The sequence below is a fragment of the Vanacampus margaritifer genome, chromosome 20 (assembly GCF_051991255.1).
Source record: "Vanacampus margaritifer isolate UIUO_Vmar chromosome 20, RoL_Vmar_1.0, whole genome shotgun sequence".
Lineage (NCBI taxonomy): Eukaryota > Metazoa > Chordata > Actinopteri > Syngnathiformes > Syngnathidae > Vanacampus > Vanacampus margaritifer.
Genome location: NC_135451.1, coordinates 5,422,261 through 5,438,529, shown reverse-complemented (window position 1 = coordinate 5,438,529; position 16,269 = coordinate 5,422,261). Strand labels below are relative to the sequence as shown.

Below are 16,269 nucleotides of genomic sequence, written 5' to 3'. Positions count from 1 at the left end.
CGTTACGCATTAAAGAGTTTTAATCTTCCCGGACGATCAAAACTCTTGAGTGCGTCTGGTGAATGACGAGAGCATGGCGTGGGGGAGGGTGACTCTTCCGATCCCAAGTTGTTTCTTTAGGAACGCTACAGAGCTTACCTTGCTTTCTTTATAGGCGTTTCACATTGCTCGGCAGAGAGCTTGCCGCCACGCCATTCTACATCATTACGCACTGAATGCGTTGCAACGTAAATAACAATGGCGGCGTACGTCCAAATAAAGTTTCTATAAAATTTATTAAACTGGAAATGATTTATGAAAAATTAATCTCATAGTAATGTTAGTAACACCAAATAAATAATATAAAGCAAACTTGTCATGGCAGTCGGTTCCCTTTAACAATGACCTATCAAGGTTGCAGACTAACATTTTTTGCTAGGAGTGCGGTAGCCCTTAACTTAAAATTTTCGGAGCACGGGAAGAAAATTTAGGGGTGCACACGGTAAATTGACGCGAAGCATCGCGGGGGGAATATTGCCCGTTAATGAATATTGTGCTAGATACATTCATAATCATCCGTATTCTGTTTAGCCACGGTGTTGTCAGCATGTTGTGGTGGGCACGCGGAGCGAAACTGCTCCTCTGGTTACTGCACGCAATCAACAACACGTTCTAGTGTTAGAAACAGCGTCGCGGAACCTCCGTTAAATGGGCTGCCAGTGACACTCGCATATATCTTGTATCACAAATATGCAGGGCATATGCAGCACGTCGGAATTTCATGTTTTCCTCTATTTCCGGGTTTGGTTATGCGTTCAACACTCGTCATTTTTGTCCAATGGGAGCACAGATCGTCACGCGGTCGACGTGATTAAGCAATATTGTCCACGTGCAAAAAGAGCAGTGTGACGATGAGCCGCACCAAATGAAAAAAATTAAGTCCGTTTTTGGTCCAGACCAAACAAGCGGACTAAAGGACTTTTCTGGTCTGAATACACCCTTAGTCTCGTTGTCGTGTCCTCGGAAATGATGCCGGCTTTTGCGGTATCCCAATCATTTGGTATATAACATAATTGACTTGTTTTGCCAGCCACTGCTTGTTGCAGACAGTTCTTGTTACAGTACAGTATCTTGCAAATATATCTTGAGTCACTCTGAATCTTTACGTCACATGAACCTACAGTATGCAAATTGACACGACTATACATAAGCAAATATGGTAATGTTGCATCTCCCCAAAAAAGGGTACGATCAAATCCTGTGTGCCACTCCATGCTGAATAAATGTCTGTCGTCCCCCGCCTCCCCAGGCACGACTTGAAAAAAAATCAACATAATTTTTACAACCCAAAGTTGTCCTGCACCCACTGCTGAAAAAAATCCTACAATGTTGTTTTGCACTTATGGCCGTGAAAATACGGTAGTAGTCTTAATGCATCTAGCTCTCCTAATAATCTTCATTGTAAATACAAACCACAATACAGTGTGTGTTTGTCTTTTTGTGTCTTGTAGACATCAGTGAAGATGTTCGTCCTGAGCGACAGGAGCCAGAGCGCCCTCACGTTAAAGAGGAAGAGGAGGACAAGGAGATCTCACACTTTAAAGAGGAAGATGGACAACAATCCCCTTACATTAAAAGTGAGGAGGAGGAGCCGGAGGATCAAGAGAGGAGGAGAAGAAAAAGAAAAGAAGGTGATTTGACATGTCACACTGACAACAAACACTGGGAATGTTCTCAATGTGTCAAAATCTATAAAAGCCATTTAAAACAACATATGAGAATTCGCATTGGAGAGAGACCTTTTGCCTGCTCAAAGTGTGGGAAAAGATTCTGTTGAGAGGGAGGCTTAATATGTCATACAAGAATCACACTGGTGAGAAACCTTTTGCCTGCCCAGTTTGTGGTCAAAGATTCTCTCAGAATGGAAACTTAAAAAGACACACAAGAACCCACACAGTTAACATGGAGTCCTTGGAGGGTGTGCTGGAGAGCGCTCCTCCTGGGGACTCCCTCGTTCTGCTGTGTGACTTCACTACTCACGTGGGCAACGAGAGGGAGACCTCGTAGAACTCAAGAACTCATACGGGTGAGAAACCTTTTTCCTGCTCAGTTTGTGGGCAAAGATTCATGTGGGAGTATCACTTAAGTCTTCACATCAGAACTTATATTGTTGAGAAAACTTTTTGCTGCTTAGTTTGTGGCCAACGATTCTCTCAGAAGGAAAACTTTATTATACACATAAGCATCCACACTGGTATTAAACCTTTGTCCTGCTCTGTTTGCGGCCAAAGATTCTCTCAGAAGGGAAACTTAACATTGCACATGAGAGTCCACACACGGGTGAGGAACCTTTTTCCTGCTCCATTTGAGGTAAAAAATTCTGTCAAAAGATAGACTTAAAATGAACCCACAAGAGCCCACACGGGGGAGAAATCTTTTTTCTTTTGCTTGTTGCCGTAGATTGTCTCAGAAGGATACGGTCAAGAGGCACAAGTGTTCTAGTGAGGAACACACTGATGTAAAAGCATTAGATGAAAATGTCAATGTTTAAAGGGACACTTGATTTTTCTGAACATTGGCACTTCAATAAAGGGTCTGTATGTAAAAATGTCAGCTCAAATTTGGGGATTAAGATAACTGTGGTTAACTATGCCCTCATGACTTATTCAATTACTTTCCTCACTTGATCGGTGGATTTCCTTGCTCGAGGAATCAATCTTTTCAATTCAAACATAATGCCCAACTTGTTACAAAACATCCCATTACCATCTCTTGCTAATTTATTTCCGCATATAATGAGAATCTGGAATAATACAAAGTCAAGGCTATGCCTTTCACTCTTGTATCGCCCCGATCCGATCGACGTAATTGTGTCAGTCATGAGTAGAGTACTCTGGTTAAATTACTTTTATTGTATTTATTAAATAGAGAAAGCAAAAAATGCATGCTTCTTCAAAGTCGCCCGTTAAATGATACGCGCACGTCACTGGGGACGTTCAATATGACTTCCGGATCCACATGCAAGCAAGATTATTTTAGTTAACGAAAACTAAAAAAAACACACACACAAAACCCCCTGAAAAAAACTAAAACTAACACTCTAAAAATATTTTTGTTAACGAAATAAAATAAAAACTAGTGCTGTTAAAGCGTTAACTGATTAATTAATCACAAAAAATGATCAAAAATTATAATAATCATAAATTAACGCAGATTAATCGCACTATTAATTTTGATCATAGATTATCCTTTAGCGTGACAGCGGATGGCTACGTTTAAGGTAGCACAGGTTGTGTTATAGCAATAAACATAATTACTTGCATTAAAGTAAAGCATTTAATAAATGTTCGCGTATAACATTTAGAATATTTGTTCATGTCAAAATATTGGGATCATTTTTTTCCATTTTAAATTATGCAAGTAATTAACTGATTAGAAAGAGAGGAGGAGGATGAGCGTGTGCAGTGGATCAAAAAATGTTGAAGACGTCCTCATAACATTAAATGTCAAAAGAATGAACACATAACCAGTGATCTTCAAATTTGGCGGGGGAAAAATGGTGATAAAAAAGCTTTTTTTAAATTAAGCAATTAATTAAAATTCTAAAATGTGATTAATCTGATTAAAATATTTAATCGTTTGACAGCTCTAATAAAAACAGATTACTTTTTTTTTTTTATGAAAACTAACTGAAACTACATTTTACATTTTTCAAAACTAACTAAAATTATAATTATAGCGAAAATGCCCTTTGTTTTAGTCTTTTGTAATTAATTTAATGCTTGAGTCTTTGGGGGTGATTTTAAGTGTAATTTTAAGTTGATTTATTTTCACCATGGTTGTTTTAAAATATTGCGCACAAGTAATACACATTCTTTTAAACTAAAACTAATACTGAAACTAAGCATTTATTGCATAATAAAAACTAACAGAACCACCCTGAAAACTAGGGGTGCATCGATTTCCTTAATTTTGAAAGATTGGTGATTGGCCGATCCCTTAAAAAATAAAACTGATTTTTTCCTCTCATCTCCCTCCTCAGAGGTCTGAAAAAGTCAGCCACTGGCCTGTTCTGCTGAGATGACTAATTGGATTTTCATTTTTATTTGAAAGAACTACTTCATGTGCAGTTAAAACAACCCATTTGTATTATTTCACTGATATTGTTCAATGTTTTCCAATAAAACAAGATTGGAACAGTGAAGGTATATGTTGCTTTTATTGATAAAAATCGGTATCGGCAAAAATCAGGATCAGCAGGTCAAACTTTTTGAAAGATCGGGGATTGGTGATCGGCCAAAAAATTGTGAGCGGTGCACCCCTACTGAAAACTAATTAAAACTAAATAAATAAAAAAAACTTAACTCAAAATGAAAATTCAGAGACTATAATAATAACCTTGTCAACTTTCCATTTGAAGTATGAAATCTATTCCAAATGGATCTCTATCACTTTCATGGAGGAGGAATGTAGTAAACCTAAATTCCTCAACAGGATTAAGGAACTGCACAACTTTACCTTTGGAAAAGATAATATACTTTATAAAAGGCAAACAAATCACTTATTTCAGAGCATTTGGGCTACATCTATAGATTATTTTGAAAGTAGATGTTAGTGGTCCTCTGCAGTTTTCTAAACTAACATTCTTTCCGATGAGATTTCATCTGTATATATTTATGCGGAAATGTGATGTGTATTGTACATTTGAGTTTGTTCTTTTGGATTTGACATAATGGTGAAATACTGTGTTCTGACACTTGCTAAGTTAGAGACCGTTTGTGTTTTGTTTTGTTTGTTTTTGTTTTCATGTACTATTGCATTGAGTTGGTCTAACTATGTCATAGTTACCTAAGTTACAGCCAAGAGCAATCTGAATGTGGGACAATAATTTTGATATCCTGGACATTTTCTTTGCTATGAGAACTGTTTTGTTCTGTTATGTATGTGAAAATTGTATATATTTATCATATAAAAACACATTGCTTGCTGCTTTAAAATTACCTCCCTTTATTTCACTGAAAACAAGAGACTGCCCACACGCATGCAAACACATCACCTGTGTTCGCTCAAACTCACCATCACATCCCTCCTGAAAAAAAAACTGGCCTTCATCCAGACACCTTAGACAATTTCAGACCCATCTCCAATCTTCCACTACTTTCAAATATATTGCAGCGCGCTGTCATAGCACAACTTCAACACCACCTGCACTCTTTCCAGTTGTATGAAACATTTCAGTCCGGATTCCGATCACACCATAGCACAGAAACAGCCCTCCTCAAAGTCTCCAACGACCTCCTTCTCGCCGCTGATTCCGGTTCCATCTCCATCCTCCTCCTCCTTGATCTTTCAGCAGCATTCGACACAATGAATCACTCCATCCTCCATCACCGTTTACATTCTATTGGCATCACTAGAACAGCACTCCTCTGGTTCATCTCCTACCTCTCCGACCGTCATCATTTCGTTTTTACCAACAATTCCAAATCCTACACCTCCCCCGTCATTTATGGAGTCCCCCAAGATTCTGTACTCGGCCCCCTCCTGTTTACCATTTACATGCTCCCCCTCGGTTAAATCATTCGCCACCATGGACTACAGTTTCATTATTATGCCGGCGACACTCGATTATACATCTCCACTAAATCCATTACCCCCGTCATCCTCTTCACCATAACCAACTGTAAAACTTGGATGGACAAAAACGTTCTAAAACTAAACAGCAATAAAACAGAACTCCTCATCATAGGACCTAAATCTCTCCTTTCCGTCTATTCAGAACTTCTCTTTCCCAATCGATGGTCACCACCAAATTGTGATTCATGACGATTCGGCCTGATGCCAGCGAAACTTGTCAACTGTACTTTGCCTTTGTTTACAGCTCTTTAAGTGTGAGATTGAACAAACCTGCAAATCTTTGTTCGGGTCACGTGTTCTTTGCACCCCAAAACCTGCTGCAAAAGTTTACCTTCAGACGGGACGGTTGTTCGACCCTCCTGGAAAGGCCTCAAAACAGATGAATAACATCTGCACAATCCAACATGCCATCTAACTCGAGACAGGAAAGAACTTCAAAATAAAGGTGTATCACGCTGGTCCTGACATCTTGTAGCTCACTCGCGCCAACCGTCGGTCCTCCAGCAATGGCTGCCTGTGCACGCGGCACACAAATGTGATGTCACACGGTCGGGAAGGGTCTGTAGCAATGTTCATAATTGTTTATCCCATTTCTACATTTGGGTCTTATAACCTGGCTGTACTAAAAAATATACAGTGGATCATACCATTATGATCTTTGTTGAAAAATGTTAAACTAAGGTACATTTAGTTTAAAAAAAAAAAACAAGTCTTAAATTGAAAACATGTTTTACCTAATCTGTCCTTTACACAAAGCACAGGCAGCTAATTTTTGATGAAACGGCAGTATTTGTTGATACACGAAAGATATAAATTACAACATGTCCATCCACATTGATGGCAAAACATAGGATATGATGCCATTAATGTTCTAAGCCATGTAACAGAAAAGTTTCACGTTTTTTGCAGTTTCCTCCCAGCTGTACTATATTGTTCTTTAAAAATTGAGAATAATTTACCATTAATAACTAGCTAAATAACTGCCAAATATGTTAATTATTTCAGGGTTTAATTTTTGCTGTGACTTAACTGAAATCTCATCAGTCATCTTTTATTTCATCTTACTTGTCAGTCATTTAAAAAAAAAAAAGGCAATACATAAGAACCAATTATTGAATAAAACAATGCACATATCGACATTTTTTTATGTTACTAATATTATTTTCTGTAAGTAAACATCAATAAATACAGTCTGCAAAATTGTTTATTATAGAAATATTTTATTATTTACAATCCATAAAAAATACAACTATTTAATGAGAAAAAATTATAGAAAGTGCAAAGGGATCAAATCATTGACACAGACAGGGATTGGTCACCCGACTAAACGTATAAACCGTCACCCTCTCGCAGAAGGTCACCTTTTTCTTCTCTCTTTTCTTTTCAGCCTCCTTTTCTCCTTTTTCTTCATCTTTCTTTTCACACACATTTTGCACGACTTTCTTCTCTTTCCTCTCTTGCTCCTTCCTCTCTTTCCTCTCCTTCTCCTCGCGCTCCTTCTTTTCCTTCTTTAGTTTCCTCTCGTGCTCTTTCCTTCCTTTTTTCTCTTTGGCCTCACGCTCCTTCTTTTCCTTCCTTTCTTTCTTCTCTTTGGCGGCACGCTCCTTCTTATTGTTCTTTTCTTTCTCACCATCTTCTTTCTCTTGTTTTCTTCTCCATGTCTTCATGCCGTCACTCTTCAAATGAAAGAGAGACACCAACTGTCAATTAAACAATTCATCAATCCTATCAAAATTTCGTACACTTGTACCGCCGCCTGCTGTCGACTTGAAATGACATCACACTACCTAAGGGCTCAGCTTTCGAACATCACATGACCAAACCCAGAAATCAAGTGGGCCGTGATGGTCGCCACCTGCGCCCTTAGGTGCTGTAATGTCATTTTCAGTCGACAGCTAGTGGCAAAATGGCAGGCACGTCCAACAGATAAAACCAGATGGACTTTCATGCTTCATATTCCACAAAGGCAATAGTAATCAGAATACCGTATAGACTAGTAAAGGCGCTTGACCGCCCCTCTAAATGACGCTAACATGTAAACATGTTTTATAGAGGCGAATCACCTAGAACACAGCGCTGCCCATAAATCAACCAATAGAAGAAAGGAGGTGAGGAGCTAACCGTTAAGTTGACGTGTTGTCCCTTGAAGCCTTCAACGAGGATCTCGGTGTTGTGGTGGTCTTGGTTGGGGAGTTCCAGCTGGCTGGACATGGTCTCTATCCAGGTCTCCAGACGCCCCTCAAGCTCCTCGGCTCTTTTCCGCCACTTTAGGTACTTTTGTCACTGCCTCTCGAGCTGCGAGGTCTTGGTCAGGTGCAGCTCGCGTGGGCTCCTGTCACTCTTATTATCCTCAAAATACGTCTTTATGTCTTCAAGATGACTAAAAACCTGAGCAAACAACAAAACAGACATAAGAAGGATAAATAAAATATACATATGGTATGTAGTATATATATATATATATATATAAATCCACCATTAGTGGAAAAATTATAATCAAGATTATTTTGATTGATATTGAAATCACGATTAATAAAAAACATTTGTCAAAAAACAAAACTCACAACTACAATCATAGCCTCACGCCAATTCATCCCTGCACGTTGAACACTTTATTCTTAAACACTCTTTTATATTTGTCAACTACAAATTATCTTGTAAATACATTTCATGTGAAATTCCATCTTGCATTTTCATTCTGCTGCATACATTCAAAATGAACAAACATCGCCCTTACCCTTAATCATATTTATTTTATCTTCTGTTGTTCTATTTTTATTTTCACAAGACTTGGGACTTACTTTACTGCGCTAACCTGGGGCCTTGGGTATCTATTTTGTGCCATATCATGTATATATCTTGAATAATTGAAATTTTAACTCTCTAATGTGAAAGAACAACCTGAAAATGAATAAGAAACAATGTAAAATAGGAATATACTAAGATAATAGCCATCAAAATTAATACAGTGCAGTACATAAAAATACTGTATATAATGGCGGTTACGCACGTTGACCTCCTGGAGGCAGTATAGTGCCGTTATTGAATAGAGTACACACTTACAATGAACCAAGAAGAGTAGAATTTTTTTTGATTTACCTTTATTACATAATACAACTCGCTTTTCACAGATTGTGGATAATATGTGCCTCTGAGTATTGCTATATTATCTGTAAGTATGTGCTTCTACAGCATTTGTGTGTGAATATTCATTATTTGAAGGAATATCACTCCCGGAAGTCGATGCTAATTTCCCGTTAGCAATGGTTCCATACATTGACAGTTTAGCATTTGTCGATTGTATTTAAAAATAAGCATGTCTTGGATTTAAACATACAATGTACAATTATTTTTGTTGAGTGTTTAGTTTTACAGTAATCTTTAACTAGGGTGTCATTAAACAGTTTAAAGCACTGCCAGGGAAGGCAGAATAACAAAGCACAAGTAACATGGTGCATTCAGGGTACTTTCACAACGTTAGAATTACCACACGCACACGCCTTCGTTCGTAGATGAACCGTTTTTCTTCTTCTTGATAATAATGTTTCTAAAAATCGAAAGAAGCCGGTTGAACTCCACTATGACATAATTAACTTTTCTAAAGAAATTAAAGGACTGGGGAGGTTTTCTTTAAAACACAAATCACATATACTGTACATATAGTAAGACTTTTTCTCCAAAATTACATGATGTACAGTACATTAATTGTGCAGTACATAGTAAGACATTTAAAACATGCATACTATAGCTCTGATTATACAGTTTTACTTAAAAATACATAATGCATACATAGTAAGACTTTGCTCCCCAAAAAGCAACATGATGCATTTTTGGAAATACATTTTTGACTTACCATGTTGACGTGTGCTTTTCTCTGTGCTCGCTTGCTGGCTGTGTACAGGTGCAGAGTCAGAAGTGAGTATGAGTGGCACTGCAAACTGCACAATATATACCTGTACTGTAGTACACACAAGATCAGTTAATCAAAGAGCATTGAACATGAAAGAGGTGAAGCTCTTTGGATGGGCGTGGCCAAGACGCTGATTGGCTGGATGTGTGTGATGTCATCAGGACATGGCCAAGTTGTTGTTGTTGTGTGACATTGTTTATCAGCATGTTGATGTGTTTTGCATTGCAATCCATCAGTTGTTTTATGAATTATATGAAGATCGTCATTATGAAGTGTTTTCCTAGTTACAGAATTGACTTGGTGTTTTTAACCCATTTAACACTTGCTTGGAAGTTAGAGAAGGTGGAATATTTCAAAATTCTATGTACTGTATTGCAAGATTGCTTGCCAGCTTCCAAACAAAAATGACAACGGTTTAGCTTACAGACCAATTTTGTAACAGTACATGAAGATTTTAATAGTCACATTTAAATACACTGTGGTGATTTATGAAGCTCATACTAACTTTTGTAACTAACTAGAGGGCACAGTGATGCTCAACACATCAGTGGAACATTTGACCCAGGACTTATTTCTCATACACTAATGCATTGGCAACCATTTTGGGTTCATATCAGTGGTCAGTTTTTCAACTGAGATTCACTCACATGGCCAAGATGAGAACAATAAAGAGACTGTGTAAAACAGTACCTGTTCAAGAATTTTAATTTAGGTGAATAAAGTGTTAATGCTATAACAGTTTGCTTGGTTGCTGTCATAGGCATAAGGATGTAATTAAGTGTAAATATTGTTGTAAAAGTAGTTTTCTTTGAACCAAAAATATTTTGAAACTTTTGGACTATTCTGTCAGGTCTACGTTGTGAGGTGGAAGGAAGGTGGACCCAGATGGAGGGGAACAGAGCGACAAGGCAGAGGTTTATTTATTTATTATGGAATTAATTTTAATTAATTAATTTTAATATTTTTTTCTTTAAAAAAAACGTTTTTTTTTTTTATTTAATTTGTGAGTTAACTAGTGAATTTTAAAAATTGTAATCGTCCGACGCCCCTAATTTTTAATATATATATATTTTTTTTTTTTTAAACATAAAAAATTTAAATAAATAAAAGATGATTAAAAATTAGGGGCATCAGGCAAATAAAATTTGTAATCGTAATTAATATAATGACTTTACTAGTTAACTCACAAATTTTATATCTGTTATGTTTTGATTTTCAGCTGTTTCTGATTTCTGGGGAAACAGCTGGAGGGCGGATCCTGCCAACACACCTGCTGCTCATTAGGTCATCAGGCCAAAATAAAAGCCTGGCAGCAACAGAGAGGAGTGTTGGCTTATTGCTCCGTGACGCTAATCACCATACCTGATGTTTTGATACTGCTACCTTTCTAGCGGCAATCTTTTCTGGTGTTGTGGACACCACTAATAATTAATTAATTAATTAGACTAGTAGCGTTTTTCTTTAATCAACTTTGTATGCTACACTCCTCTCTATTTTATCCTCCCCCCGGCGTGATTTTGTGTTTTCTTGTTTTTCCCACGACGTACACTTTTTGTCGTTGTCGCCTTTTGTTGAGCAACCTTTTGTCCACGTGCTGTGTGCTTTTTGTTGGTTCCTTAAAACTAGTGATGGCAAAATGAAGCCCCATAAAGCAGCAAAGCCCTGCAGCTAATACTTAACACACACGTCGGGGCTTCAAGATGATTCGTTTCCTCGACTACGCCATCATGTGGACAGAAAAATGTATAACATGCTTGGTGCATGCAATAAAATGGTGGGGTGTAAATCATGCTCTGAATACAAAAAATATATATTTGAAGAGTGTTTTAACATGAATTGGTCTGTGTTACTTTGTCTATGTTTGTGCTTACGCAACAAGGTAAATAAGGAGGTAAAATAAAGTGCTTATTCATTTTTATTTAAAAACAATATTTTTTCCAAAGTTTTATGACTCAGGTGGTTTCTTTTTTTGCAGAGAATTTCACCTGCTTTTGAAAAAACTCTTTCACATGGTACTGATGAAGTGTTTCTTTGTCGCTTTTATTTCGAACTACACTCAAATCTAGCGAATCATTTCCTGAATCAGTCACGTGGTGCATCCGCTTCGCGGGGCTTCAAACGTCACCACGTACGTCATCAACACGCGGATCGACTCGCCGTTCATGAACCACTCATCTACATTAGTCGGCACACGCTTCAGGGATTCGACCCGAGAAGCACATCACTACTTAAAACTGAGTGACTTTCGCTCTGGCTGGGTCTGCTCCTTTCTTTTAGGGTCCAACAAATTTTTTGACGTCTATAGCTGTCAATGGCAATGAATGAGTTAAGTGTGAGATTTAACAAACCTGCAAATCTTTGTTTGGGTCACGGGTTCTTTGCACCCCAAAACTTGCTGCGAAAGTTCACCTTCAGACGGGATGGTTTGTTCGCCCCTCCTGGAAAGGCCTCAAGCTAATTCAGCTCATTTTTGATGAAACTGCAGTATTTGTTGATACACGAAAGATTTAATTTACATGTCCATCCACATTGATAACAAAATATAGGATATTATGGAGGTAAATATGGTGCAAAAGTAACTTGTAAAAAAAAATTGTACCTGTAGAAAAAATGTGTTTTCCTAGTTACAGAATTGACTTATCATGAAGTGTTTTCCTAGTTACAGAATTGACTTGGTGTTTTTAACCCATTTAACACTCGCTTGGAAGTTAGAGCAGGTGGAATATTTCCAAATTATAGGCTCCAGCAACCCCCGCGACCCTTGTGAGGACAAGCGGTAAAGAAAATGGATGGATTTACTGTATTGTAAGATTGCTTGCCAGCTTCCAAACAACAATAACAAAGGTTTAGCTAACAGGCCAATTTTGTAACAGTACATTGATTGATTTTAATTGTCATATTTAACTACACTGTGGTGATTTATGAAGCTCATACTAACTTTTGTAACTAACTTGAGGGGACAGTGATGCTCAACACATCAGTGGAACATTCAACCCAGGACTTATTTCTCATACAGTATTGCATTGGCGACCTTTTTGGGTTCATGTCAGTGGTCAGTTTTTCAACTGGCACTCACATGGCCAAGATGAGAACAATAAAGAGACTGTGTAAAACAGTACCTGTTCAAGAATTTTAATTTAGGTGATTAAAGTTTTAATGCTATAACAGTTTGCTTGGTTGCTGTCATAGGTATAAGGATGTAATTATGTGTAAATGTGGTTGTAAAAGTAGTTTTCTTTAAACCCAAAATATTTTTAAACTTTTGGACTATTCTGTCAGGTCTACGTTGGGAGGTGGAAGGAAGGTGGACCCAGATGGAGGGGAACAGAGCGACAAGGCAGAGGTATGAAGTCTAAATTGTTTAATTAGATCAAAACGGTAGTAATGACAAAATCAAAACTGTGTTTTGGTACGTACCTTCGCGTTCCTAAATCTGTCTCAAAATCATGTTGTTACGTGACAGTTGCCTTTTGTGTTCCATTACACCTCCAAACGTCACATTGTTTCCGCAAGTGAACATCATGTTATCCCCTTTCTAAAATTGAATAATATCTCACCATTGCACTATATTAAAATGTCTTGAATATGAAAAAAATCCAACCTAAATATACTTCGTATGTGAAACTGCCCTTTCTGCTGATTCATCTACCTACATCATAAAATGTCAACAGTTTTGAACGCGGCGGTTGGTTCAGTAGTAATATAGCCGCACAATGGACTGATGATAGTCCGTTGCAGATTCAATTCCTGGTCCAGATGGCATGTTTTGTGCAGGTCATTCTTTATTCCTTTATAATACTTTCTGTCAAAGCTTAAAATGCCCTGTCGCCAAAAAACAACAACAAAAAAACAAAACAAAGAACAAACTGTCTTTGAAATGTAGCCTACAAGTTTTTAATTAAATGTGATGGTATAGTACTGTTTCATCAAAGCATTTAAGTCATGTTGAGAAATTATCTGTTTCAAAGGAAAAATGAAAAACAAACCAAGCAACAAAAAGCTCATTTGTACTTTATTCTTATTTTGATGGTGTGGGGGTTATTCAGTTTTTTGTTTCCCATAATATTATTTCTCTCTCTTATTGCGTCCATTACAATTACAGTAAATGCCGATTGCCAGTTGTGTAAATTAGGTATTAGGTAATAGTTAATTCCCTTACTGGGGAGCTGGCAACACTGCTCTACTGTTTGAATGTAATATTTTACAATTGGCCACCAGATGTCGCTGTAGGGAGATTTTTCGAATGTTCCAAAAGATCGATTATTTTTGTGAATCAATTGTTCCAAATGATTTGATCGTTTCAATGTTCCATTTCTGCCATCCCTACAAAACGGGGAGGAGAAACAGGAGCAGAGTCAGAATAAGAAAACAACGTTCATGATCAAACGCAAACGGGGCAAGATGGGGGGCAAGATGGGGGCAATCACTTTTTTTCTTGTCCAAATTTGACTGCTTTGACCTTCTTTTCTTCCCTCCCACACTCCTTCATTTCTTTATTCTCCTTCTCCATGTGCTCCTTTTCCTTTTTTATCTGCTGCTTTCGTTCTTTCTGTTCATGGGACTCACCAGCTTTTCTCTCTGTGTTTTCTCTTCTTTTACACTTCGCAGTATCTCGTCTGCATCGCTCATGTCATTGCTTTTGAGTGACATCTGTTAAAATGAAAGAGAGATACCATCTGTTAATTAATCAGTTCTCAGGCATCCATTTTGTATTCATTGTTAGGGTCATAGTTGAGCTGGAGCCTGTCCGCGCTGGCATTGGGTAAGAGAAGAGGTAAAAAATAAAAAATAAAAGTCTACACACCCCTTTTTAAATGCCGTGTTTTTGTAATATAAAAAATATGACATCAGAAAGAAAATTCCACCTGTCGCTGAAACTAACGTTTAATCTGTTGACCAGTGTGTAATTAATGTAACAAGCATTTTATTGCAAAAGTGGGAACAGCATTATCATGATTGAAAAAGTATTTAGAGTATGTATTACTGAAAAATTAAGTTGGTAAATGATTCAACACAAGATGCAGCAGCGACCATCAAGATTCTGCTTATTTTCCACCATCCTGCCATTGTCATCCGACTGACACTTCGCCGCCAGTGCTGCTCACGACCTGGACATCGCTCTCGCCCTAGTCATGGTGGGTCTCCTCAACTCCAAAACCATCAAGTTGTATCTCTCACCGTCGTGGCTGAATCACTGCCATTTGTCGCCCGGACTGTTGGCTAACGATTTGACCAAACACTGCTGACTGTCAACTTTGGTCATGTGTGCCCTGCAATTGGCTGGCAACCAGTTGAGGGTGTACCCCGCCTACTGCCCGAAGCCAGCTGGGATAGGCTCCAGCACCCCCGCGACCCTAGTGAGGAAAAGCGGTAAAGAAAATGGATGGATGGATGGATGCTGACTGTCAACTTTGGTCTGCTCAACATTCGGCATGAGTAAAAAACATCTCAACGGGACTCCTCATTCACCGTAAAACTGATTTTCTCTGTTCAAGCGAAATTTGGAAACAACCAAATGACTTTTCTCTGCTGGAAGAAACAACTTCTTCTCCCAATGTTTACATCTGCAATCGGTGAGTCGTCTTCTTCGTGTATTTTTATGACGGTTAGCAAAATATGTTTATGTGCCCTACAGTCAACTACTGGAATGGAGTGCATTGAGTAGCCTATGCCAACTAACCAGCGTTCGACCAGCATGTATTTAATAAAATGGTAAACATTTCACATTAATCGTAGTAACTGCAAAAATACATTTGTTTATTTATTTGCACTTTTCTCAAAACAAAATGTAAAATGGTTGGTTGTATAAATGTTTTGTAATTAAACGTGCTGTAAAATGTATTCCTAAATAATTGGGAGTCATTTAAAAATAGTCATAGTTACTGCCGGATATATATCAATTCAGGTACCTTTGGTTTTAATGGACATTTAATCAATAACGTGTAATTTAATAAAACAAAATAACTGTTGGTGTATTTTTTCAGTCATCCACCAGATGCTGCTGTTTCGCAACAAATGAACCCTAACGTGCTTTACTGCTTCTCTTTTTTATGTCAGGAATTACTTGTTAATTTAAGCGTTGGCATGCTGAGTAGTTTTATTGATGTTAAAGGTAGAAGCTAAGAAAATTAATCTGCAGCTGATTTATTGAAGATGAGCTACTCTCAAATCTATTCTCCAGGTTTTCACACTTTCAAATGCAATGGATTATCCATTAATTTCAAACCCACAATTTGTTTTCTTTTTCAGCCGAGTATGCCAAGATGATGGGCAAAAGTCATAATAGGTGTCTGATCAAAGAACATTTCCAAGGATGACGTCTACTTTTCTGCCTTTTGGTGCGTCTTCAAATCTTTCTGTATCTCTTACTGATGATGAAAATCCTGCCTCGGGCTGTGTTTCAATAGTCATACAATGTGAAGACTAAATGTTAAACATGTTAAATGTTTTTGTTCTAAGCTGTTAATCAGAATGGGCTACTAGTAACCTGAAGAGTTAGGTGTATCTTCTAAACTCGGCAGATTCTATGATATGTATCACATAACTTTGGGTGTCATACTTTTGTTTAATGATTCATCTATTACATAAATTCCTAATACAGTAATTCACTTCAATACCAGAAGCCTGTATGCAAACTTCCATCATATAAAGATTTATTTATTTTTTTAAATAGTTTTTTTGGGGTGGGGGCATTCCACATTTATTTTTTATTTATTTATTGAATTGGTTATTTTTGCTGTGGC

General features: G+C 37.6%; 1 protein-coding gene and 1 long non-coding RNA gene across 2 annotated transcripts; one reads left to right on the top strand and one right to left on the bottom strand.

Moving 5' to 3' along the window:
- Positions 1-6,905: 6,905 nt before the first annotated feature.
- Positions 6,906-9,660, bottom strand: LOC144040322 (uncharacterized). Its single transcript, XM_077554438.1, has 3 exons — positions 9,470-9,660; positions 7,738-8,004; positions 6,906-7,292 (listed from the first exon to the last, which is right to left on the bottom strand). The coding sequence occupies exons 2-3, from the start codon at positions 7,825-7,827 to the stop codon at positions 6,909-6,911; spliced, it is 474 nt and encodes a 157-aa protein (XP_077410564.1). The 5' UTR covers positions 7,828-8,004; positions 9,470-9,660; the 3' UTR covers positions 6,906-6,908.
- LOC144040325 (uncharacterized) lies at positions 8,705-15,193 on the top strand. Its single transcript, XR_013289695.1, has 3 exons — positions 8,705-8,788; positions 10,377-10,440; positions 12,806-15,193. It is a non-coding gene; the product is annotated as an uncharacterized LOC144040325 (long non-coding RNA).
- The last annotated feature ends 1,076 nt before the right edge of the window (positions 15,194-16,269 follow it).